This window comes from Podarcis liolepis, assembly GCF_965112155.1.
Source record: "Podarcis liolepis genome assembly, chromosome: 17".
Taxonomy (NCBI): Eukaryota; Metazoa; Chordata; class Lepidosauria; order Squamata; family Lacertidae; genus Podarcis; species Podarcis liolepis.
In genome coordinates, this window is record NC_139571.1 from 40,839,178 (window position 1) to 40,865,226 (window position 26,049).

The 26,049-nt window shown below is 47.3% G+C and overlaps 1 protein-coding gene and 1 long non-coding RNA gene across 2 annotated transcripts in view; both read left to right on the forward strand.

Moving 5' to 3' along the window:
* ENO2 (enolase 2) overlaps positions 1–5,597 on the forward strand; it is a 28,738-nt gene extending 23,141 nt beyond the window's left edge. Inside the window, exons 9-12 of the mRNA XM_083481874.1 lie at positions 313–514; positions 636–744; positions 1,432–1,490; positions 4,636–5,597. Of these exons, the coding sequence (XP_083338000.1) occupies positions 313–514; positions 636–744; positions 1,432–1,490; positions 4,636–4,705 (440 nt within the window). The 3' untranslated portion in view covers positions 4,706–5,597. The remainder of the gene's footprint in view (positions 1–312; positions 515–635; positions 745–1,431; positions 1,491–4,635) is intronic.
* A 4,342-nt stretch (positions 5,598–9,939) lies between these two features.
* Positions 9,940–16,739, forward strand: LOC310696520. Its single transcript, XR_014520603.1, has 3 exons — positions 9,940–10,255; positions 10,635–10,726; positions 15,669–16,739. It is a non-coding gene; the product is annotated as an uncharacterized lncRNA (long non-coding RNA).
* Positions 16,740–26,049: the final 9,310 nt, after the last annotated feature.

Consider the following 26,049-nt stretch of genomic DNA (forward strand, 5'->3'; position numbering starts at 1 on the left):
TGCTGCTGCGCCGCTGGAGCACAATTTCTGTTCTCATCCTGAAGCAAAGTTCTTAACCTGAAGCACTATTTCTGGGTTAGCAGAGTCTGGAACCTGAAGTGTATGTAACCCGAGGTACCCCTGTATTTATCTTGCGTTTTTGTTTTTGTGGCTCTTTTTTTGTGTGTATGACACTGTGGAACCCAGTTCATGTACCGATTGATTGGGTGACTGCAAGTACATCGTTTATTGCTTTCATTTTATGGATCAATGCTCTTGTTAGAGAGCAAAATTCATGTTAAATGTACTCTCGTTTCCCCCTTCTCTCTGCAGTGGTGTCGATCGAGGATCCTTTTGATCAGGATGACTGGGAGGCCTGGTCCAAGTTCACAGCAAACGTTGGGATTCAGATTGTGGGGGACGACCTGACTGTAACCAACCCCAAACGCATCGAGCGAGCTGTGGAAGACAAGGCCTGCAATTGCCTCCTGCTGAAAGTCAACCAGATTGGATCAGTCACCGAGGCCATCCAAGCGTGAGTCCAGCCAAACCGCTCTGTTCCACTAGTGCCCAGTCGTGTTCCCTTCCAAGAACATTAGACCTGTTGGGACTTGGGACTGAGGCAAATCCACTGAGTTCCTTGTCTCCCTCCACAGCTGTAAACTGGCCCAGGAAAACGGCTGGGGGGTGATGGTGAGTCACCGATCAGGGGAGACCGAAGACACCTTCATTGCGGATCTGGTGGTGGGACTCTGTACCGGCCAGGTAAGTTCTGGGTGGGGAGAAAACATGTCTTGGGTGTTCTCTGGAGAAGAAACAGGTGAAGGCTGGATCAACCATGTCAGTGTAGAGACATAATCTCTTTCTACAGCCAGAGATAATTCAAGTTTCCCATTGTAGAATAGTGGGGTAGGAGAGTTGAAAAGACAGTGGTTCCGTGGTCCTCGAATGGCTTAGTTGTCAAACAAATCGGCTCCCAAACGCTGAAAACCCGGAAGTAAGTGTTCTGGTTTGGGAACTTTTTTCAGAAGCCAAACATCCGACGCGGTTTCTGCTTGACTGTAGGAAGTTCCTGCAGCCAATTGGAAGCTGTGCCTTGGTTTTCGAACATTTCGGAAGTCAAACGGACTCCTGGAATGGATTAAGTTTGAGAACCAAGGTTCCACTGTAATCCCAAGGTATTTCATATCTGGCAGCCAATGTACCCATTTGGTTTCAGATAGTACATGGGTAGACGAGTCTAAAAAGACTGGGACACAAATTTTCACAGTCCTCTAGCGGCTGTGGGGGCTCATTTACCAGAAGTAAAGAGTTGCCAAACTGCACAGGCAAAAGCCAATTTAAAATATCCGCTATGCACCCATGCCTTTGCTCATAATGCGCCTGTTCCCATTTGTAATGCTGGTGTGGACCCTCCATAAAACATTGTTGCCTTGACATTGACTTTTGCAGATAAAGACGGGAGCGCCATGCAGGTCCGAGCGACTGGCGAAATACAATCAGTTAATGAGGTAAGAAACAAGAGGGGAAATGCTGGCATATTATCAGTTTGCCTTCCAGCAGGAGTCGGCCTCTGTGCAATGGGCAAATGCATGCAGGCAGCTATTGGGACCTAATCACTATTGCAGAGCTTAGGGGAGACGAGTGTAGGTGGACCATCACACACACAATGATGGAACAGCATGTAAGTCTAAGATCTCTTTCAGCTTCTATCATGCAATGCCACAGGAAATTGAGGGACGCACTGTCAATTTATACCAGGCATAGGCAAACTTGGCCCTCCAGATATTTTGGGACTGCAATTCCCATCATCCCTAGCTAACAGGACCAGTGGCCAGGGATGATGAGAATTGTAGTCCCAAAACATGAGGAGGGCAGAGTTTGTCTACGCCTGGTTTATACAGTCGTACCTTGGATGCTGAATGCCTTGCAAGTCAAACATTTTGGCTCCTGAATGCTGCAAACCTGGAAGGGAGTGTTCAGGCTTGCAAACGTTCTTTGGAACCCAAACGTCCAGCATGGCTTCCACTGCTTCTAATTGGTTGCAGGAGCTTCCTGCAGCCAATCGGAAGCCACGCCTTGGTTTCCGAATGTTTCGGAAGTCGAATGGCGTTCCAGAACGGGTTCCGTTCGACTTCCAAGGTACGACTGTATAAGGATGACTTGCCTTTCTCTATCTAAATCAGCAAAAATCACTAAACTGCCCCTAGCATTGGTTTCTAACACACTGGCTTTCTACCTTGCAAATATATGGTAGAAGATTAAGAATGGGGTCCCCAAATGCATACTGGGGTTAAAAGTGGATGCGGGGTCTGAAAAGGCTGAAGATACCTGCTGTAAGGCATGGGCTCCCCAAAGCTGTCCATAAAAGGGTTTTCTTTTCCACGGCCCTGAACAAGAACCTTGAGCATCTTAGACTTCCATTATTCTCCGAGGAGTCCAGGCAAAGTTGTCCACACACAGTATTTGAAAAAGCAGCACATACCTTTGGCATCAAAATGGCATGAGGGGTTATCTAGATTAGATTAACATTGCCAGACGCAGATGTCGTTCCCTTCCATCAAATCACGAAACATTATCAAAACACTCCCATACATTGTTCTAGCAATACCTGTGCTTTCTTCTTCTTCTGGGGTTGCTGAAGGATACGCAGTCCCAGCACCGCATTTTCTAGAAGAAAAGCACTGGGGCCAGCTTGCCCCTGCCTTTCAGGGAGCCAGCAATGCGCCATGTGCTCACATCACACATGCATACCGGCAGTGGCGTAGCGTGGGGGGTGCCAGGGGTGCCGACCGCACCGGGCGCAACATCTGGGGGGGCGCGAGTCCAGAGGGAAGGGACAAGTTCCTTCCTCCGCCGGGCTCCCCGCCGCCACCGCCAGCCTTGCGCCCTAGCGCGCGCGCCCCCCGCCGTCGCTGTGGCTGCGCTCCGCTCACTGCTCGCAGGAGGAGCAGCCGCTGCAGCAGCGCCGACGCCGCCACCGACGCCTGGCCGGGCACGGGCAGCCTCTGCACCCTGCCGCCGCCGCCATCCGCTCGGCCCAGCCACAGGCGGCGGCTGCTTCTGCCTCCATCCTCCTCCGGGCAAGCAGCGTTGTTTGCGCGGCAGCGCCAGCGGCAACTCGCAGGTTAGGGGTTGGGGGGGCGCAAATTACTTGCCTTGCCCCGGGTTAGGGGGCGCAAATTACTTGCGTTGCCCCGGGTGCTGACAACTCACACTACGCCGCTGCATACCGGGCCACATGCTGGCTTGTCATGCGCGAGTGACGTGGCCATGTTGCACATCATGTGCGCGCACACGGCGTGGGGAATATGAAGGGGGCCTGGCCCCCTACTGGAAATTTCTTTTGAGGGCCCAAGATCCCTTGCCCCGCCCTCTAGCTGGTGCCCCACAACTTCATGGTGAGGTTTTTTCTTGAAGAAAAGCACTGAGTAATCCCTACTGGAACCAAGTGTTATCCCACATTTCGGATGAAGTTGAGAGAATAGGAGCTTGCCAAAGGCCAAAAAGTGACTTCATGGAAAAAGCCAGATTCTAACTGGGGCCCAGGGCCGTCTTAAGCATATCTGGCACCGTGGTGCAAATATCTCTCTGGCGTCCCCCCCCGCCCCGCCCCCCGTTTCCCAGAGTTATCAACCTTTTTTAAGGGGGGGGGGGACACTTCGGTTCAGCTTGTTTACATTGTGTGGTCCAGCGCACGCTCAGTGCTGCACGTAAGTAAGAGGTGCCCGGATCGCAGCCCAGACGGCCTCCCGCGAAGCCTCCCTCTAAGCGCCCGGCACCCCTTACCTACCCCCGTCCAGGGAAGTCCACACAACAGGAAGGCCAGCAAGCAGATCTGGTGGCTCGCTGGCTGTCCCATCCTTGCTCAGCACTGGGATTGCACAGGACGCTTCCCTGCTCCGTTCCCAGACTCCGCAGAGAGGTGCACAGGCAGCACCGCGGCCAGAGAGGGGCAGGAGAGACACGCCTGCCGCGCCCTTCGCCCGCCCCGCAATTGCACCTGCCAGGCGCCCAGGCAGCCCCAGCAGGAGGGGACGCAAAGGGGCTTCCCTGAGCTGGACGCAGCATGCTCTGATGGGTGGCTGAGAGGAGAGGAGGGGGCTGCACCAGAATGGGGAAGGGAGCGTGGCCTGACTCTCCTTCCCGGACACTCAGCTTGTGGCGCCCTCCAAAATCTGGCGCCCTGGTGCCCTGCGCCACTAACGTCTATGGATAAGATGCGCCTGCTAGGGCCTTCCCAACCTGTAGCTTGTACAGCGGGGGGCCTTTAACATACCGTATTTTTCACTCTATAAGACGCACCAGACCATAAGACGCAACTAGTTTTTGGAGGAGGAAAACAAGAAAAAAAATATTCTGAATCTCAGAAGCCAGAACAGCAAGAGGGATCACTGCGCAGCGAAAGCAGCAATCCCTCTTGCTGTTCTGGCTTCTGGGATAGCTGCGCAGCCTGCATTCGCTCCATAAGATGCACACACATTTCCCCTTACTTTTTAGGAGGGAAAAAGTGAGTCTTATAGAGCAAAAAATACGGTAATTGACTTCTGTGCTTTAATTTCAGCAGAACCTAACCGTCTCTGGTTTACGTCCGCTCTGTGAAGCAGGGCCTCTGGTGTGAATATAACGGCCTGCCTTTCTCTCTGCCTCCCACAGGATTGAGGAAGAGCTTGGCGACGAAGCCCACTTTGCCGGGCACAACTTCCGTAACCCGAGCGTCCTATAAGCCCTGCCCTGGGCACACTCTGGCTTGCCTGCTGACCTCCCAGTGCACAGACTCTGAGTGCCCCTTTAGACCACACCCTCCATTTCCCCGGCTCCTCTGTCTCCTCTCCCCATTCCAGCTACCTCCTCTGGCCTCTCACTGGAGCCGCCGCCCCCCCAAGGCGTGTGGAGAATGAAGCTTCCCTCTGCGGTGCTCCAAGCCAGCTTTGCGTGTGCTGCGCAGTGTCTTCTCTCTGGGCCTGCTTGAATCATCGTTGCACCCCGGTGTCAAGTGCTGTGAGCATGTTTGCCAGGATGTGTGGCGAGGGTGCGCGTGGCTGAAGTTCGCCCTGTGTTCCCCCTCCTTCGTTGCCGCTGGGAGTCTGTGTTTTACTCCTGGATTATGACAGTGTTTAAAACCTTTGTAGCGCTTACTGTCAACAGCAGATTTCTGTATGTTCTAGCCTGTCCCTGCCAGCCTTCAAGTTTTGTTTTCTCTTTTTGTTTCGGGCGGGGTGTGTGTGTGTTTGTCTGTGTGGTGCCATACCTACACCTGCGACTGATCTGAAAGTACTTTTGGTTTGTGTTTTCGGGTGACACCAAGGCAACCTGTGCTGCTGCAATACACTGGGTCCTTATGCCATGCTTTGTGGGGTGTTGTGGGTCAGTGTATTGTGGGCGTGTTGTTGTGATCAGCATCTTGCTCAGACCGCTCTCTCTCTCTTTCTGGTTGTTCGGTCACACGGCGCTCCTTTCCCCATCACCTGTTCCCCACCTTGCTCTCCTATCACTTCTGCTTCGACCTCCAGAAGTTTCACCCTCAACTGAGCAAGCGGAGAACCCCCTACCCCCAGACACACGAGAAAATCAACCAACAGACCAACCCTCAAAATTAAATTCTGTTTCACACCTGAGTATCGTGCCTCTGCCTCAATGTCTTTTTGCTTTCTCTTCTGGAAGATGGAAAGTGGACGAGCTCTGTGCAAGGGGAGGGGACTCGGATTTGCAGGTGTGCTGAGGCTCAGACTTAAGTAGCAGAATCGGGAATCTGAAAGATAGCGCCTGACCATTCAGAGGTTGGATTGTTGGATCAGAGAGGAGGCTTCCCTGGGTGGGGCAGCTGCTATGCTGACTTCCAGTTAGGGTGGTTGCTTTTGATTACTGGAAGAAGGTAAGGCAAAGCGATAAGGAAGTTGGCATGGTGCAAAGGCACCAGCGGACTCTATCTGCCATTCCTCACAAGGTATTTGCACCGCGCTGACCTCCCTGGCATCTCACCCCTCTTTCTCCTTGCAAGTAGCAGCAACCCACCTGCCAGGAAGCTAGGGTACCAGCATCACCACACCTGGTGAGCCACTTCTGGCCTGAGTTGGGCATAGTACAGACCACAGCACACCTCACTAGCCAAGGGTAGATGGATGCGTCAGGGATGGAGCCAGATTTTATTATTATTTGAAGGAGGGGGAGCAGGCAGAACAAGCAGAAGTTCTCATCGTGTCAAGGAGAAAATATTCTGCCCCCTTGACTCTGGCCTTTTATTCTCAGATGTTATTCCTTCCCCTGGAGAGCCAGAAAAGGGGGCTAGTGCCGGAAGTTGCAGCTCATACCCTATAAATAAGTTAGAAATTAAATCATCATAACAAAAGGGGGGGGGGGGAACCACTATGAAAAACGGTTAGAAATTTATTTTGCTCTCTGGCGCCATCTGGTGTTGCACGTTTATAACGCATTCAAAACACTGTTTCTTGACTAATGTAGCCGAGTCCCTGGTAAGGAGAAAGAATCATAGAATCATAGAATCATAGAGTTGGAAGAGACCACAAGGGCCATCGAGTCCAACCCCCTGCCAAGCAGGAAACACCATCAGAGCACTCCTGACATATGGTTGTCAAGCCTCTGCTTAAAGACCTCCAAAGTAGGAGACTCCACCACACTCCTTGGCAGCAAATTCCACTGTCGAACAGCTCTTACTGTCAGGAAGTTCTTCCTAATGTTTAGGTGGAATCTTCTTTCTTGTAGTTTGGATCCATTGCTCCGTGTCCGCTTCTCTGGAGCAGCAGAAAACAACCTTTCTCCCTCCTCTATGTGACATCCTTTTATATATTTGAACATGGCTATCATATCACCCCTTAACCTCCTCTTCTCCAGGCTAAACATGCCCAGCTCCCTTAGCCGTTCCTCATAAGGCATCGTTTCCAGGCCTTTGACCATTTTGGTTGCCCTCCTCTGGACACGTTCCAGTTTGTCAGTGTCCTTCTTGAATTGTGGTGCCCAGAACTGGACACAGTACTCTAGGTGAGGTCTGACCAGAGCAGAATACAGTGGCACTATTACTTCCCTTGATCTAGATGCTATATTCCTATTGATGCAGCCCAGAATTGCATTGGCTTTTTTAGCTGCCGCGTCACACTGTTGGCTCATGTCAAGTTTATGGTCAACCAAGACTCCTAGATCCTTTTCACATGTACTGCTCTCAGATAGACACTAAGAAGAAAGGGTCCATTTCTGCTGGGCTGTGTGGCCCCTGACCTTCCCATCCCATAATTCTACCACCCACAACCCTGCCTATTTTATACAGCTGCAATCAATTGCATGGTGTTTGAGGAGTTTCTAAGAAAATCCTTCTCATTCTTTGAATTTGCTTTTTTTTCCTCAAAAAAACAACAACTAATTCTGTTCCTCCCATCCCAACATTAACAGTGATGGATTTTTGGGAAATAGGGACAGCAACTGAGACAAGGTGACAAAGTACTGAATTTAATAAGTCATTCATTAACTGGAGGGGACAGATTTATTTTCAGCCAATTCCAACCACAACCAACGCATTATCCACTAACTTATCATGGATCTGTTGCAGGGAACATACTGTGATATGTTTTATTTATTGGTGATAAATGCCACAAAATAGCTTTTTTGTATAAAAAAGCGTCTGTGATATTGTAATATATTTCAAACCTCTCACACAAATATACTTCCCCTGATTATTACAAATCTTGCAGTTTAGACACCTCCTCCTTCCCCATCTCGATATATAGAATGTATTCATCCCAAACTAGCAACAAAAATGTATGTGTGGATCCCCTGCGACATCAGGACTTGTGTGCATACAAGGTGCTGGCTGCATAAAATGGTGTCTCCAGTACGCTAGGGCTGTATCCATTGGTCATCCGAGTTTGATTTGGAGCCACATGCACAGCATTGCGCAAGTGGCGAGTGCTCAGCTTTTACATCACCAATTGCCTGTGTGAGAGGAATTACATCTGGCCACCTCTGGCCTCCGAACGCTGATCTTCGGGCAGGTAGAGCCCTACAGTTGAGCTGCAGCAGACATTCTGCCATACTGACCAGGTGAAGGAATAAAGTCACACTTTCTGTATTTATGCCTGGTCCGACCAATTCAGCTGCCTTATACTTTTTTGCCAATCATAAAGGGGCCAACGTTTCCGCCTTGTGTCCGAAAAGAGAACACAGAGGCATGGGTTGCTTACACGGCGAGGTCTTGGACTCAAAACACGAGGTTCTTGGCCAAGCCCTGGCATTGAAAGTGGGTTCTGTGGCTATGTTTCTAGTTAAACCTGTGCCAAATTAAGCTCTGTTTTATCGGAGAGAAGAGCGGTTTATTCCCAATACAGAAATAAATGACTTTTGACCAGGAGACAGCAGACCCTCCAGGTGTCCCTATTTTCCAGGGACAGTCCCGGATTCACAGGTTTCTGATGTGATCCTGGAATATCCTTCTTTTCCTTAGGACATCCCCATTTTCACTGGAGAAATGTTGGAGGGTATGGAGTTCTGCAACCCACAAGCCAAGGAGACTAGTAACTATTGTTGTAAACAGAATCTGCCCTTATTCCCATATGGGGGACACAAGAGCCCTTATAGAGTCCTTTGTAGGTTCTCCATCGGTAGGAGAAAATAACAGAGGCCAACCAGAGAATATTGAGAAGCAAAGCAGCTAGTAAGCCTAATCTTTATTGATCTGTTGCAACAGGGTGTTCCCCTCACATGCAGGAGAAGGAGGAAGACCCAGAACAAAGGTGTGCCTGCTCTTATATAGACATTTTAATTTGCCCGCCCTGGAGCTCAAGACCACCCCTCCATACATCATACATACATCACAGAAAAGGTGGTCTACAACAGAAATTTGAATGTTGTTGTTTTTCCTGTCTGCCAGGTTATCTGATAATGCTGTATCTGATTGTCTTTCCTGGTAGTCTGGCCATTCCTTTGAGATGGTGATTACCCAATTCCCAAGACAATGGGAAGGTTCCCTCACCCCCTCTCTCCTTGCAGAGAAAACATTTGGTCAGTTTGGGAGTCAAAATGGTTTCAGGACGGTCTTCCTGTGCTGCTCCAGACATGTGGTCCACATATCTATGTATGTGCTTGGTTGGTACATTTATGAACATTTATTATATATATCTATAAAACCTTAATTTTTGTTATTTCAATATACAACCTTTAGAAGACATCTGAAGGCAGCCCTGTATGGGGAATTTTTTTTAATGCTTTATTATGTTTTCATATACCGGTATGTTGGAAGCCTCAGTGCTGGGGCAGCCCAGTCAGATGGGCAAGGTATTATTATTATTATTATTATTATTATTATTATTATTATTATTATTATTATTACAGTGGTACCTCGGGTTAAGTACTTAATTCGTTCCGAAGGTCCATTCTTAACCTGAAACTGTTCTTAACCTGAAGCACCACTTTAGCTAATGGGGCCTTCTGCCGCCGCCGCGCTGCTGGAGCACAATTTCTGTTCTCATCCTGAAGCAAAGTTCTTAACCTGAAGCACTATTTCTGGGTTAGCAGAGTCTGTAACCTGAGGCGTATGTAACCTGAAGCGTATGTAACCCGAGGTACCACTGTATTATTATTATTATACGCACATCCCTATATTCATTGGAGAAATGTTGGAGGGTATGCAACCCATATCCTGCCACCAACACCTCCAATTTTATTCAAGATTTAGCCTTTCCAGAAGTAATCCCACGAAGTAAAATAAACCTGTGGCAATTATCCCACTTGTGGCATCTTAGCGATCCATTTGCAAATTAAGCCCCTGTCTGGAAGCACCCTATATCCAGAAGGCAAATGTAAATGTTGCTGAATGGGTACATAAAGCTGCTGGAGAATAATCTTCACCAATGTGCAATGAAGGGAGATGTTCATGCAGTTATCCCGGCTTGTTGTGGAAGAGGGATGCTGGATGTATACAGTACTAGCAGAGGGTAAGCAGCCATCAGTTTAATTCCTACTGTAATAGGGCCCATAGTGTGAAATTTGCAAGATTTATTTTTTTAAAAAAAAATGCTATTCTTTCATATGCTCCAGGTCCTGAGTTCCAGGAATCAAATGGTTCCACAGAGTCCTGGAACGAGAGCCACTATGGACTCTCATCCTTGGACTAAGGCAAGACAGTGGGCAAGTTGGCTGAGCTTGCTCAGCTTCACAAAGGATAATAACAAAGAGCATTCTGGGAACTGTAGTTGAGAGACCATTGCATAAAACTCCATTTTATTTCCTGTCTCAGACTCCTCTCTTCAAAATGTGATCCCTTCAACAGGTAAGGAAATAAGAGGATGGAACTGCAGAAAGCATTTGGCCGTGTGCGTTCCACTAGAGGGCAGAGGCATGTAAGGACAGGGGCTTAACCATATAATATAAAAAGGTGAAAGAGTTAATAAATTATTTGCTTTGTAATTTACAAACCTGAAGGGAGGGAATGGGGATGTTGACCTAGACTGGATTCCTAGCATTTTGGGCCTGCGTGATCAAACTTAAAGGACTAGCAGATGAGTGAAAGCGGGTGGTAGTTTGGAAGAAAGTGAAAGTGAGATACAGTAAGGTAGAGGGGCAAAGGCGTGCACAATCTTACAGGAAAATGTCTTGCCATTTTTGTACATCCTGCTGTAAATTTGTGTTGCATGCAATTGTCTTTCCAGCATAGATTCTAACAGCACAAAGCAATTTAAGGGAGACAACTATATTTTACGAGTGTTTAAAGCACTTTGAAGGAGACTTCCTTTTCTATGAGGTACATGCATAATTTTGTAAGAAACCCAACAACCCAGCCCTATCACTCCGGTCAAACAGGTTTTGCAGGTTTTAACAATCCTAGGGTTGCCATATTTCAAACAGTGAAAATCCGGACAGAAAAGTTGTTGAGAGTTTTTAAGCAAAATTGCAAAAAGAGACAGAGACAGAGAGAGAGGGGGGGGGGTGTTTGAGCTATTTTTAAGGAAAATTGGCAAAAACAGCATTGCTGATCTGGGCTGCCACATTTTAACGATTTCTGACTGCAGTATTCCACATACCGTATTTTTTGCACCATAACACTCACTTTTTTCCTCCTAGAAAGTAAGGGGAAATGTCTGTGCGTGTTATGGAGGAAATGCCTACGGGTGGCATGCCTACGGATTTTCCTCCTCTAAAAACTACGTGCGTGTTATGGTCGGGTGCGTGTTATAGAGCGAAAAATACGGTATGTGTCCAGGAAATCCCAGATGTATGGCAACCCTAAACAATCTAAAACCTGCAAAGCATATTTGATCAGAGTGGATAATCAGAAGTGGCATGAGTATACCCACCAGGAGTTGCAGCCCCTCTTTCAAACTGCTGCCTGCACCTATCCTTTGTAAACTAACAGTCTGGAGAGACAGTTTTTTCAGAGAGTGGTTTGAAAGAGGGATTAATGGGCACACTCAGCCAATGTTTGCATTTGGCAAACAGGTTTTGCAGATTTTCCCATTGCAATGAACCCACTGCAAAACCTGTTTGCCTGCAGACGGCAGTGGGGTGAAATCAACGCATCCGCACAGAACGGGGGCCGGTCCGTCTTTCAAATCGGTTTCAGCTCTCTTAAGAATTATTGGCTGCCTCCAGCCTATCACACGTACAGCCAAACCGTATGCATGTTTGCTTGGAATTGAGTTGTGTGGCAAGGTCCCAAACCCCCCACCCCCACCCCCTGGAAGTGGAACAAAGACACACAAAGCAGGATTTTAGGTTAATGAGCGAAAAAGGCCACAACTTTATTGGTTACAGAATGTGAGTGGTATTGGCTTAGGCACTGGAAACCACATGACTATATCTGACTCCTGCCGTCTGCAGGAGTCTTGGAAGGGTTAACCACCAGTAGGGGGAGCCCTGCTGATGCACATCAACTAGGAACTCCCCCAGGGTCACCACTAGGGGTCGTGCCATGGGCCTAGCCCCCATCTGGGGCTTCGGACAGAGACCATGCCCCCTGGATTCCTTTAACGGAATACCCTTGAATTAGGAGGAGTAGGTGATGGCCTTTGAAGGACTTTATAGTGATACGTACCTATGATCTATTATCTCATTGCTTGGTCCCTGCTCCTGCCCACTTAGCAGTTTGAAAGCACGTCAAGTGCAAGTAGATAAATAGGTACCACTCTGGTGGGAAGGTAAATGGTGTTTCCGTGAGCTGCTCTGGTTCGCCAGAGCGGCTTAGTCATGCTGGCCACATTACCCGGAAGCTGTACGCCGGCTCCCTTGGCCAATAAAGCGAGATGAACACCGCAACCCCAGAGTCGGTCACGACTGGACCTAATGGTCAGGGGTCCCTTTACCTTTACCTTTAGGTGAAAAACCAAATGGCTGGTGCCAATTTGCCAAGTGGGGAAAAATTCCTACCAGGCCCCTTGGACAACCGAGGTGACCAACCGAGGTCCATAGCAAGGTCAAGAAATAAAGAGCCTAATCTAAGGTGGGAGAAGTGACCGAGCAGGGAGAAAAGGGGTGGATTGGACAGTCTGGGGATGACATGGCTAAGGACCATCCAATGGGGCAGGGGCAATCCCACCCTGTGTATGTGGGGAGGGCTTGCTTCCAGCCCGCAACATCTCCCCAGGATTGGGAAATGGCTTTCTCAAGTTGACGTGCATAGGATGCGGTCTTACTGTGGCATGTGCTATCATAAAAAAGAGCATCAAATGTATGCTGAGGTCAGTGATCAAATGCATTTATATTTGCAGAAGGCTAGACTAATATGTTACATTTATTGTGTTTGTATGCTAGCAGAGTGTTTGTATGGGATGCTTATCCCCATTCATTGTTTGCCATTGAAATATACTCGGAGTCAAGTGTGGATTTCATGCTCTTTATTCAGCTCATAGTGGTGAGGGGGAATGGAAGTTCCCCCAGACTGTCTGCTTTATAGATAGACTACATGGGACTGGCTGAAATGACTGGCAGAATCCGAGACCAAAGGAAAGAGACGGCGGAAGAAGATTGGAAGAAATTCAAAATTTATCTCAAGAAATATTGTAAAATTAATGAGTGTTAAAATGTTGAGGTTATAGAAAAAAGGGGATTACAGCTGTAAAAGATCAAGTAAAAGAGAAGAACAAGGGGAAATTAGATAAATGTAAGGGGGAGGATTTGCTGAAATAAATTTGGAAATAGGGATGCAGAAAGGGGAGGTACGGGGAAGTCGGTGAAGTAAGGTTTACGGGGGGGAAAAGAGTTGAAATTATACTTGTGTGTTTATGTGTTTGTTTGTTTGTTTGTATTGTGTATTGTATGTGTTTATATAAATGTTGAAAAACCAATAAAAATTTTATAAAAAACAAAACAAAACAAAAAACAGAATGTCTGCTTTATATACATTATTTACACAATGGGCCCCACGTGACTGGCCAGTTCCAGGATTCTCCTGTAGACCAATCAGGTTGCAGATTCACTTCCACCTGGAGCTGGATTGGGTGGCTCCTGTGGACCAATCAGACTGCTGCATTCTGAATCCTATTGTTCTAGGACCAATCAGACTGCTGCTTTTTGGATCCTATTCAACTCAGTACATAACAGTCATCTAAATCAGTCTTGCCAAATACGTAGAGGTGGTTTGTAAGGACACAAGAATTACTGGTACAGGCATGAAGAATTTCCCTTAGCAGGTCCTAGATAATCAGGGAGTACACCCTTCCATCTTTCCACAGCTATTCCCTCCAAACCTCTGGCAAATGAGTCATTTTGAACATGAACTCCTGAAAGCAAATTTCTTAAATGCTGTAGTCTTCCTAGATTTGGTCCTCACATTGCACTCCACCAACACTAACACACATGTTTTTGTACAGATAACAAGGGTGAAATAGTGGATAGAACAGGGCCATGGCAGTTCATCCCTGCTTACAGAGCAGAGCTTACAGAGTGGCTTTTCGGAGAGTCGCTGTCTCCGAGCTCAGTGTAACTCGCATGGCTTTCCTTCTTAGTTTTATCTTTCTCAATTCTCAAAGGCAGACAGAGCTCTACACTCTATACAGCTGTTAAGTGCCTTGTGGGATGCAAATATAATAGATAAATAATAAGAGCAGCGTGAAAATTGAACGGGAGCAAATGTAAAAATAAATAAATGATTAAATGTGCGGTGAGCCACATTGGCTTGCCAGCTATGTTCCCTGTGAGGTATTGCAGTTGATATCAGAAGTATCTGATAAGGTGTTCTGTTCTAAAGTTGCAGCAGTACAAGGATGAAAGGTGGTAGGAAGCCATAATTTCAGGAAAGGACATTACAAAGAATCTGGAGGACATGCCGCACAGCGGGGGGGCTGATATTTATCGCCCAATTTATTGCCCACCACCACCACACACACCAGGGATGCCAACTATAGGGGCAGAAGGGGCTTTGCCCCCCTCAATATTTGTGGGCAGGGGGCTGAACTCCCCCCCCCCAATACAGTGGTACCTCAGGTTACAGACACTTCAGATTACAGACTCCGCTAACCCAGAAATAGTACCTCGGGTTAAGAACTTTTCTTCAGGATGAGAACAGAAATCGCACCATGACGGCGCTGCAGCAGCGGGAGGCCCCATTAGCTAAAGTGGTACCTCAGGTTAAGAACAGTTTCAGGTTAAGAACGGACCTCCAGAACGAATTTAGTTCTTAACCGGAGTTACCACTGTATTGAGGGCCCACCAAACAGATCGCCCTCCCACTTGCAAACATAGAATCATAGAATGATAGAGTTGGAAGAGACCACAAGGGCCATCGAGTCCAACCCCCTGCCAAGCAGGAAACACCATCAGAGCACTCCTGACATATGGTTGTCAAGCCTCTGCTTAAAGACCTCCAAAGAAGGAGACTCCACCACACTCCTTGGCAGCAAATTCCACTGTCGAACAGCTCTTACTGTCAGGAACATGCCCTCTGTATTCCCCACAGCCACCGGCAGAGCACTGGTTGGGGCCCAGAAGGTGATCTTTGCTCTCTGTGCCCTCCAGCCCCTGCTGCCGCCAGGGGGCAATGGGGATCTTGTGCCCCCCCCAATTGCACATTAAGTGCATATGATGTCATGCGGCGCTGGGCTCCGTCATTGTCGGGGGCAGGTCTGCGCCCCTGACACACTTATATAACTCACCAGGAGCTTCTCATGTACACACTCCACTGAGATGAACGAGAACACCGTCCTGATAGATCTGCCTGTCAGATCTGCTTGACTTCAGCCGGGTACCTATTAGGGCTGGGCGATATATCAATATATCGTCATACTGGTTTCATAATTTTTGACTATAGTGAATCGTGATGAGTGTTAGGGCGGGGTGATATATCACCCAAAATTAGTTTCAAATCCATATCATGGTATTGGTTTCATAATTTTTGACCTGGCAATATATTGTGAATCGTGTGTGTGTGTGTGTGTGTGTGTGTGTGTTTGTGTGTGTGTGTGTGTGTTATACAAAAATCATGATGCAAGCAAAACCGTGAAGCCAGCCCCATCCTTATTTCAGACATTGTGATATATCAGTATATTGTGATGTTTAGCCGGTGGTATATCACGATGCTGAAAACCAGATTTCGCCCAGCCCTAGTACATATCAGGGTATCCATGTGCTTCTCAGTGTGCTCCATCCCTGCTTTTTTCAAACCTCTGCTGTTGTTTACAACAGCTACTTTTTTCTTGTTAGTGTCACTCCCTTCTCGCTGTACTCACTAGTCTCTCTCTCCTATTCCTCAGCAGCCTCATGGGGATGTGGATAAACGATGTGGAGCCCTCAGACGTTCTACCGACCCTTCACGCAATACCTTATGTTGCCTTCAGCATGAAGTTCCAGATTCAACAGAGTGACTTTACCTTCTCTTACTGAAGGCGCTAACTGGCAGGCTTGCTCTTAAGAGCATGGAGTGTGGGTGTGCAAAGGGGGCTTCAGAATGGGAGGAGGCCTGGAAATGTGGCTGGTCAGTGTGCAAAGGAGAGTTGAGAACAATGAGCAGGAGGAGGGGGTTGCAAAAAGAGAGGAAGCAGGAGGCATGGGAATGTGGTTGAAGATGAGAGCAGGGGCACGAGAGCTGCTGCAGAACAGGAAAGATTGGTGGCTTCATAGCTGGGTGGAAAGTGAAATGGGTGCTTTGTAGCTGCGCTGTGTGGGAGGAGGAAGATGCAGGCAGGGCCAGCCCAAGACATTTTGTTACCTGAGGCGAACCACAAAATGACACACACACACACACACACAGACAGACGGGAAGGAGGAGTGAGCGAAGATCTGCATCAGGGACAAGGCAGAAAGGCAGATCTGGACTTCAAGGCGTGTGCTGCTGCCACAGAAGCAGCAGGTGATGCATTCCTTGGAGGCAGGATCTGCTGCCCCTATGGATCTTGCCACCCGAGGCAGTTGCCTCACCTTGCCTCATGGGTGAGCCGGCCCCGGATGCAGAACGTTACCATGAAGGGTGGTTTGTGTGCAAGGGAGGGTTGCACAAAAGGTGTTGGGGGCGAGGAGGCACGGGCATGGGGTGCAAAGCAGGGCAGCAGAACAGAAGAGAGAGGTGGTTTCAGAAAGGGGTCTGGGATGGTGAAAAGCAAGCTTAGCAGTTGCACACCGTTATGTATTCAGTGCTCTGCGTTTGCCTGAGCTTGAGTCTGGACTAAGGATTCTCAGCTCCTGTGTTCTGATTCGATACTTGATGTGAAATCACAGAATATTTCAGGATTTGGGCCTCTGCCATTGGCCCTTGGACTTGTGATTCGCAGCTTGGAAGTTTAGACAGCCAATCATGTTGGGAGTGGGAGTGGCCCGGGCTTTCAGGAATGTATATCAGCAGCCCGTTGTCCAGTTCTGTTAGTTCAATAAAGGTTCTTGCTGTTATCACTGTGTTTTGCCTTGTGGGAACTCACCTACACTTCACATACAGTGGGAAGGGGAAGCTCTGGAGAGTTAATGCAGTGTGAATGGTAGGGGGTTGGGGAGCAGAGCGAGTAGTGAGGCAGCCCCTGGCCATTTATAATTTCATAGACACACGTTCCCCATCCTCAGCCATCTTTTCTTTTCTAAATTAAAAAGGCCTTGATGTTTAGCTTTTCCTTGGAGGGAAGGGACTATTGTGGAAAATCCAAAGGGTCAGAAATCTTTTGAGTATTTACCTGTACCTCACAGGCTTGAGTACAAAGCTTGAAGGTAAAGAATTAGCTTCACCAGACGCTAAGAACTGCCACATTATGACATTACTCAGAAGAGGAGAAGGGGAGAGCTATGCCGTCATAATATAAATGTTATACCAGATCAGGTTTTTAAAGGCTTGAGTCCTGTTCAGTATCTATCAGCCCCACAGAAAGCAACATCTGGCAGGATAGAGATTTGCCTCAGGACTGGCAGCAGAACTGGACTCTGAACATTTGCTGCCACACGTATCTCTTGGGCGTAAGTTGCTCTGACATTCCTTCTTCGACTGCATTGGGGGAAATGCCCTTGTAGATGATTAGCTGAACTGGACGACTTCCCGTCGGCAATGTGATTTTGAAGTACAATGTGTGTCCTGTGGGCAGAGAAGATAATGATTTTACTAGACAATCTATCTGGCGAACATCGCCTCTTCACACTGCCCGTTGGAGCTGCTAAATTGATCGGTGACGGCTTGTATATTGGACCAAGCCGTGTCGGTGAAGGAGTACAGGACTTGTGTGTTTCAGTTACATCAAGGGCACAAGACCTCCTGCCCAAGTGCCATCAAATTGAATGGGATCTGCGTAAAGAGCAGTGCCATCCGATTCAATGGGGCTTGTTTGCACGGCAGAACTTGTCACTCTGTTGCACCCAGATTCTTTATTTTGCCATGCAAGCACATCAGATTTGCTAGTGCTCACTTTAGTCAATGTGCTCAAAACAAATTGCAATGTCTATGAGATGTATGTCCTAATTCTGTTGCTTACTGACTTCAAGAAAGAAAAACCCTAGTGTATATAGGCCCTTGGTCTTTTCTGTTTCTAACTCTAGTCCAAAACCTCTTTTTCTGTTTTGTAAGTCACTTCCATATTGCATGACCTGATAGTGGAGACATGGTGTGTGTAGGTGTGTGGAGTCGAAGCGTTTTCTCTGCTTGCTGTTTTTCTACTTCTGATTCCTTTCCCCAGAGAGCAGCTTCTCCCCTTTAAGAGTTTAAAATTTGTGTTTGGGCAGGAAAGCTGGAATGTCCCTCCCCACTTAGTTTATCCACTGTCAACTGTGTGCTCCAACCGTGGCTTCTAAAACAATTACTACACTTAATATTTAGCGTGTCTCTTGATGGTGTTGTGTCTGTGGCCAGCGCTCTATTTATTCTGCAGTTCTGTGCAAGCACAGAAGAGGCACCAAATGCAGGACGGGGTACAAGAACCCCCGTTTTCATTTGTTTAAGGGTAGAGAACCTGTTGTTGGATAACAACTCCTGTCATCCTTTGACTATCGGCTTTGTTGGTTGGGGGCGTTGGGAGACAGAGTACAACAATACCTGGAGAGCCGCAGGTTCCCCATCCCTCCTAGATAGTTCCTGTGGCTGTGAAGAATGGCTCAGTGATACTGTGTGTGTGTGTGTGTGTGTGTGTGTGTTAGAGAGAGAGAGAGAGAGAGAGAGAGAGAGAGAGAGAGAGAGATGGAGAAGAGGTTTCAGTGCCCTGCATAGCTCCTCATGCCTCCCTATAGCTAGGAGAAGCAGAATAAATTATGCATGATAACAAATATGAAAATTTGCTTAATTTGCCTAATTTATAAAGATTGCAGGATTCAGTTTTTCCTGTGCAAAGTTTGGATAACCTTGGCACAGGGTGTGTGTGTGTGTGTGTGTGTGTGTGTGTGTGTGTGTGTGTGTTATATGTACACACACACATTTATAATATATATATGTGCACGTGCGCGCACACACAAAAATAGATAAGTATCAGGAATTTGTCATCTAAAATTGCCTGTTAGAGTGCTTAAGTAATGTGGGCCCTACTGACTGTTCCCCTCTAGTGATTTAAACCAACTCAAAAAATAAGAAGCTCCTCTTTATTTCCAAATGGCTTCAACTGGTTTTGAAGGGGTTTCGAACATGACAGGTTAAAAAGTAAACAAAAAACAAACAAAAACACCTTTGAGGTAACAATAGTCAGAAAGTTTATGGGGCTGCCCTTGGAAAGGGAATTTGGGCACAATCTTTTACCTCAGATATGTTGGCCAGGGGCTTTAGGATGCACTGTAAATCCCCCTATCCTGGCATAACGTCAGGGATAATCTGGCAGGGCAGTCCATATGCGTACGCCTGACTCCATCTTAACTCCATGGATGGCTGTCTCCAAATAGGGTGCTGACAGAGGAAGAACGGGCTTACACCAAATCCTCTGCTCCCTCAAACCTCTCACCTGGCCCACATACCAGCATAATATTACAGTGACAACAGGCATGTTGTAAGTTAAAACTCTTCCGTTGAACTCAAAGGGGAACAAAGAAAACCCATCGCTGCACATCCGCTTCCAACTGTTCTGCCTACTCTGGCACAATGGGATGTCTGATTCAGGGTTCATCCACATTTCTGCTTATTCCGGACTTCACGGGTCCGAGATGCTTTCTGTTTCTCCCACGCTTTTTGGCACAGGTGTGATGGTTTTCTGTTCGCCTCCCTGCATTCCCTGGGAAAATCCTCTCTTTACCACGGAATCAGAGCAAATACCAATGCTCGGAAAACCCAGTCTACATTTGGTCCATTTCCCCGGGAGGCGGGGGGCGGGGGAGTGGCAGGACATGTGGGAGACTTAAACTTCTATTCAGTCTTTTTTGATTATTTGATTAGATTTATATACCTGTATACCTGAAGGAGCGTCTCCACCCCCATCATCCAGCCCAGACACTGAGGTCCAGCGCTGAGGGCATTTTTGTGGTTCCCTCACTGCGAGAAGTGAGGTTACAGGGAACCAGGCAGAGGTTTTACTTTTAAAAGACAACTGAAGGCGGCCCTGTTTAGGGAAGTTTTTAATGTCTGATGCTGTATTGTTTTTGATATTCGGTTGGAAGCCGCCCAGAGTGGCTGGGGAAACCCAGCCAGATGGGCAGGGTATAAATAAATTATAATTATTATTATTATTATTATTATTATTATTATTATTATTATTATTATTATTCTGCCCTTTATAAGAAGATCTCGGGATGGTTCACAGAATAAAACACAGGATAAAAACATACAAGTAAAACAAAACAGTGGAACACTAACCCCCTTTCCCACAGACACATTTAAAAGTCTGTAGAATATTAATCAGCCAAAGGCCTGGTTGAAGAGGAACATTTTTGTCTGGCGCCTAAAAACATATAATGAAGGTGCCAGGTGAATCTCTCTGGCCCGCTCTCATATTGCCACCATCCAAACCTCTCTGGGATGGAGGACACAGAGAAAGGCCTCAGATGACAAGCACAGGTTTGGTTCAATATGGGGAGAGGCAAATCTTAAGGTATTGAGGTCCTGAGCCATGAAAGCCTTTATAGCCGTGTATATAAAGTCCTGAGGGTTGCGGGTGGCACTGTGGGTTAAACCACAGAGCCTAGGACTTGCCCATCAGAAGGTTGGCGGTTCGAATCCCCGTGACGGGGTGAGCTCCCGTTGCTCGGTCCCTGCTCCTGCCAACCTAGCAGTTCAAAAGCACGTCAAAGTGCAAGTAGATAAATAGGTACCACTCCAGCGGGAAGGTAAACGGCATTTCCGTGTGCTGCTCTGGTTCTCCAGAAGCGGCTTAGTCATGCTGTCCACATGACCCGGAAGTTGTACGCCGGCTCCCTCGGCCAGTAAAGCGAGATGAGCGCCGCAACCCCAGAGTCGGTCATGACTGGACCTAATGGTCAGGGTTCCCTTTACCTTTACCTTTATATGTCCTTGTGTTCTTATACAACCTCTGTGGTCCTGCATGAAACTTTGGAGGCTCAACAGGACTCTATAATATATCTGCTTCTTATCTGCTGTTGTGGTTCGGTAGACAAGGACACGGGTGGGGTTGCTTTGTTCTATGCTTTTGGCTGTTCTATTGTTCTCGCCTTAATTTTTGCACTGAGGTTATAGAGAATCTTGACTAAGTTGTGCCAACGTTACACTGGTGCAACTGGGGCACTGGCTTGCTGGGAACAATAAGATTGCAGATTATAGCGGACTAGCGAAAGGGTGGGTGATTTTATGGAATGGATGTATTTGGTTGTTGCTTACCTTCGTTTGGTGATATATATATTATTTTAATTCTAAAGTAACATACTCTACCAACAAGTTTTTTAAAAAAATCTGGAAAAACAAAACAGCACAAGGACAGAGAGGTACAGAAGCCATTACACAGTAATGTCTAGCACTAATCTCAAGTTCTGTATTAATATTTGCTTTTCCACAAGCATTCATTCTTGACCCTGTGCTTCCTGACCTGTTAAACATGTCAGGCTTTCTTCACCGTGAGATGTAATTGGTTGCTAGGTGTACAAACAGGTTGCTGACAAGGGCTTAACATGGGAGAAATGGCAACCACGTGAGGTGACTGCCTCACAAAATCTGACAAATTGTGGATGTTGTTTAAAGGCAGCAACTTGTGAGTTATTCCAATTTCTTTTTGACTGTGGAGCAGAGTGCCACTTGGACAGCCTGCCTCAAACATCAGACTGTATCGGGTTAGCCTTGACAGCAGCAGATGGGTCTACCGTCTCTATTTTAGTACAACTCCCTGTTCAAACAGGCGACTCTTCTGTCGTCATGCTTTGAGGGTTTGGAGGAGCTACCATTGCTAGGGAAGCTGATGGCTGGAAGTAATTTTATCCACTTCAAAAAAAATATATAGTTGCTTATGTCACTTGCACAACCATGTTTTCACACCATAGCCAACACAGCGCATTGCTTTTGTAATTGATGTGTGGGATGATGATGATGATGACGATGATGATGATAATAATTTCATTGCTTTTAGATCCCACATTTCACCTTGGGGAAAGATTTCAGTTAATCTCTACAGCAATTGTGCAAGGTAGGTTTGGCTGAGAGGCAATGACTAGCCCAAGATCACCGAGTGAGCTTCATGGCCAAGTGGGGATATTATAATAATAATAATAATAATAATAATAATAATAATAATAATAATAATAATAATATAATTAATTAATTAATTAATTTATACCCCGCCCATCTGGTTCAGGACCCCAGCCACTCCCAGGTCCTAGTCCAACACTCTAAGCCTGTAGTTCTCAAAGGGTGTGGCTTTAGAGAACGGCAAGTGTGGTGGGAAGATTCAAGGACACTAAAAAACCCCCCACATTTAAACATTTTAGCTAGTATAGTTTCAAAGTATTTTCTTGTTGGATATACAACCAGAAACAGTATCCACGCCTCTCTTCGAAAGCATTGGCTACAGTTCTCCGTGACATATTGTTGCGAGCAAGGATTTTCAACTCTTGACAAATCAGTCCCCATTTGGGGCAGCTGCATATTCCTGCATTTCAGGGGGCTGGACTAGATGACCCCCAGGGTCCTTCCCAACTCTACAGTTCTCTGATTCTATGAAATATGAAAGATCAGAAAACAGAAAAGCTGCTTTGCTCTGATGAAGAGATGAGAGTTTGCCTCAAATTAGACCTCATATACAGTAATTGAGGCTACCTGGCAAAAACGACCTCACACTTCTCATTGAGTTTGTATACATACTTAAGGTGCATATGTAAGCGACCAGTTTATCATTATATTTTGGGAGTGATTCATGTTCTTACGTAATGTAGCTGCATTGCTTTATACTTTCTGGATTTCCCATGGTGATAGCTGTGTTCTATGTTACAAAGTGAGCATCGCTGATGAAATATACTCAGAGTCGCAAAGTGATTTCATGCTCTTTATTCAGCTCATAGTGGTGAGGAGGAATGAATGAAAGTCCCCTCACAGTATCTGCTTTATATACATTATTTACACAATGGGCTGCACATGATTGGCTAATTCCGGAATTCTACTGTAAGCCAATCAGGTTGTGGATTCACTTCTATCTGGAGCAGGATTGGGTGGTTCCTGCCAACCAATCATACTGCTGCATTGTTCTAGGACCAATCAGACTGCTGCATTCTGAATCCTATTGTTCTAGGACCAATCAGACTGCTGCATTTTGGATCCTATTGTTCTAGGACCAATCAGACTGCTGCAGTTTGGATCCTATTCAACTCAGTACATAACAGCTCAGTTTCCTTCTGTTTTCCAATGTTTTTCTTCTCTATAAAAAAATGTGGTGTGGCACAGTGAATTTTTTATTCTGAAAGTGTAGCCCAAAGGGGAAAGTTTGAGAACCACTGCTCCAATCACTACACAGAGATGTGCGCAAGCCAATGTTACAGGCAACCAATGAATACCTTCTGCAATGTCACTGGTCACAAGATACCCAACTTCCTCTCTGTCTACCTCTATCAGTTTTTAAACTTTTATTAGGCTATTACCTAAGCAGCAACTGTTCTCTTATGCACATCCCAACACACCTTGAGGGCATGGACTTGCAAAGGGGATAAAATTCTCAGGTCCTGATATCTGTGATGCCTCTGTTCTACTCCACAGTCGGAGACAGTATGCCTGGGAATGTCACTTGCTGGAGAATACCAGTGGGGAGATCGATGTTGCACTCACGTCCTGCTTAGAGGCATCCCATAGACATCTGGTTTGCCATTGTGAGAAACTAGATCAGGGGTCAGCAACCTTTTTCGGCCGTGGGCCAGTCCACCACCCCTCAGACCATGTGGTGGGCCGGACTATATTTTGGGGGGAAAGTCTGAACGAATTCCTGTGCCCTACAAATAACCCAGAGATGCATTTTAAATCAAAGGACACATTCTACTCATGTAAAAACATGCTGATTCCCGGGCCGTCCATGGGCCAGATTGAGAAGGCCATTGGGCTGGATTTGGCCCCTGGGCCTTAGGTTGCCTACCCCTGAACTAGACGGACCTTTGGTCTGCTCCGACAGAGCTATTCTCGTGCTCTTATGTGGACAGGATATCATACTTGGAGCTGGATTGTGACTACTGTAATATGAACGTTGTAGTATGGGTTGTTTATCATCTGGAACAGACGTTCATACTAAGAGAGAAGCACTCCTATCAGCCAGTAAATTTTCCTGCACAGGGACCATTGCAATGTGGGCTCCCATTAATTTCAATAGGTCTTGCAAACGAAAATTTCCTGGAGGATTGTCCCCATAAGAGATATTCATGCTTTAAAGTGCAGGAAGAGCATTTCAATTGGCCTCATTGACCAGAACAAGGCAGTGGACAACGCTACAACTTTTTCCTTCCTCTTACATTCACATGTGCATCCATAACCTGCGACAAACCTCTGTGGCTGGCACAGGCCTGGAAGAGAACGGACCCTGGGCTCCAGAGCTTGGAAGAAAAATCCACCAACGGACATTTTAAAAAATCACAGCTATGCAGTGTAATATATTCTGATGACCTGCAACCGACCAGTGGTGAAAAGTAGGTTTAAGGCCAGTTACTGCATAAGAAGAGAGGAAAACTGCCTTGCACTGTTATTGTTTACACTGCTGTTATGTACTGAGTTGAATAGGATCCAAAATGCAGCAGTCTGATTGGTCCCAGAACAATAGGATTCAGAATGCAGCATTCTGATTGGTCCTGCTTCCCCAGGGCTTCAGGTAAGGTGCAATCCTAACCCTAACTGGTGATGCCAAGGATTGAACGTGGAAGCTTCTAATGCTCTCCACCATCGAGCTAAAGCCCTCCTTCCCCTGACCAAGATAAGGCTTAGTAGTAGAATGGGGGTACAACCATAAGCTAGAACACTTCAGTCATATTTATTGGGTCTGTGTTCCCAGAAGGCTGCCAAGGGAAGAGGCAACAGTATTATGCTTAAAAATAGGGTGATGCCGCAGCCCAGGACTGCACAGGATCCCTGTCATCAGCCTTGGAAGAAGGTCTGCTTCTTGGTTCTCAGGATATGGGCAAACCAGTGGCGTAGCGTGGGGGGTGCAGGGGGGGCCGACCGCACTGGGCGCAACATCTGGGAGTTAGGGTTAGGGGGCGCAAATCCACGGGTTAGGGGGCGCAAATTACTTGCCTTGCCCCGGGTGCTGACAACCCACGCTACGCCACTGGGGCAAACTGCTGTAGTTGCTCAGTGGCAAGGTAAAAGCGCTCTGCACATACTCAGATGCCCTTGTAGCTACTCAGTAACGTTGTTTAAAGGGGCCTTGGGCATTCTTTCAAAATGCAAAAATATAAGATGAGAAACACGTGGGAGTTGTTGGCTGTGGAAGAACCATGACTATAGCTAAACGTGTTTTTTCTTCTTCTTCTGGAAACCTCCTCCCCTTCCTTTTTTTTTGAGGGGGGCAGAGCTGTAGATAAATTCCATGTGGCAATTTTAAGGCTTGTTCCAAGGCGAGAAAGGAAGAGAAGAACGAAGGGAACCTCAACTGCGCTGCCAGCCATCTTTCCAGAAGCCCAGCTCGCGCCTTGAATGTCACATTTGTTATCTTCACCCCAGTTGGAGGAGGAGGAGGCGGCGGGTGCTTGCTTCCTCGTTATTTTCCTCCTGCATTTCGGTCCCTTGCCCTGCCTGCCCTTTGTAGAACATGATCGCTGTGTGTTCCTCTTTCCCTGCCGGCCCCCCTCCCGCCTCCGCCTTTCAATGGCTCTCGCTCTCCATTATGCCCTGCTCGCTTCCCAGGTACAGAGGCTCTGATTGGGTTGCCTCGCATTCCCCTCCATTCTTGCAAAGGACTCGGGGCCCTCGCTTGGCCTCCGCACTAGTTCTCTCCCTTTGTGCCGTTGCCTGGTAACTGGGAAAAAGGCGGGGGGGGGATGGGACAGGCTCCAGGAGGGGAAGATGGAGAGAGGCGAAGTTGGGGGGGGGGGCAGAGAGAGGAGAGAGAAGGAGAAAGCAATTGAAGTGTGTGCGGTTTGTGTAATCCTCCAGGCAAGGCTCTGCATGTTGATTAGTTGCAGGCCGGCGGAAGCAAAGACCAGGCGTGGAGTCCTGACCCGCATCCAAGGGAAGAACGAGTTGCGCTCTTCAAGGCGCGCAAAGAGCGCGCGCCGCAGGCGATGGCGCAGAGGCTTCAGTAGGGGGCACCCCCCCCTTGAAAAAGCAAGGCTGGGCCTGGCACA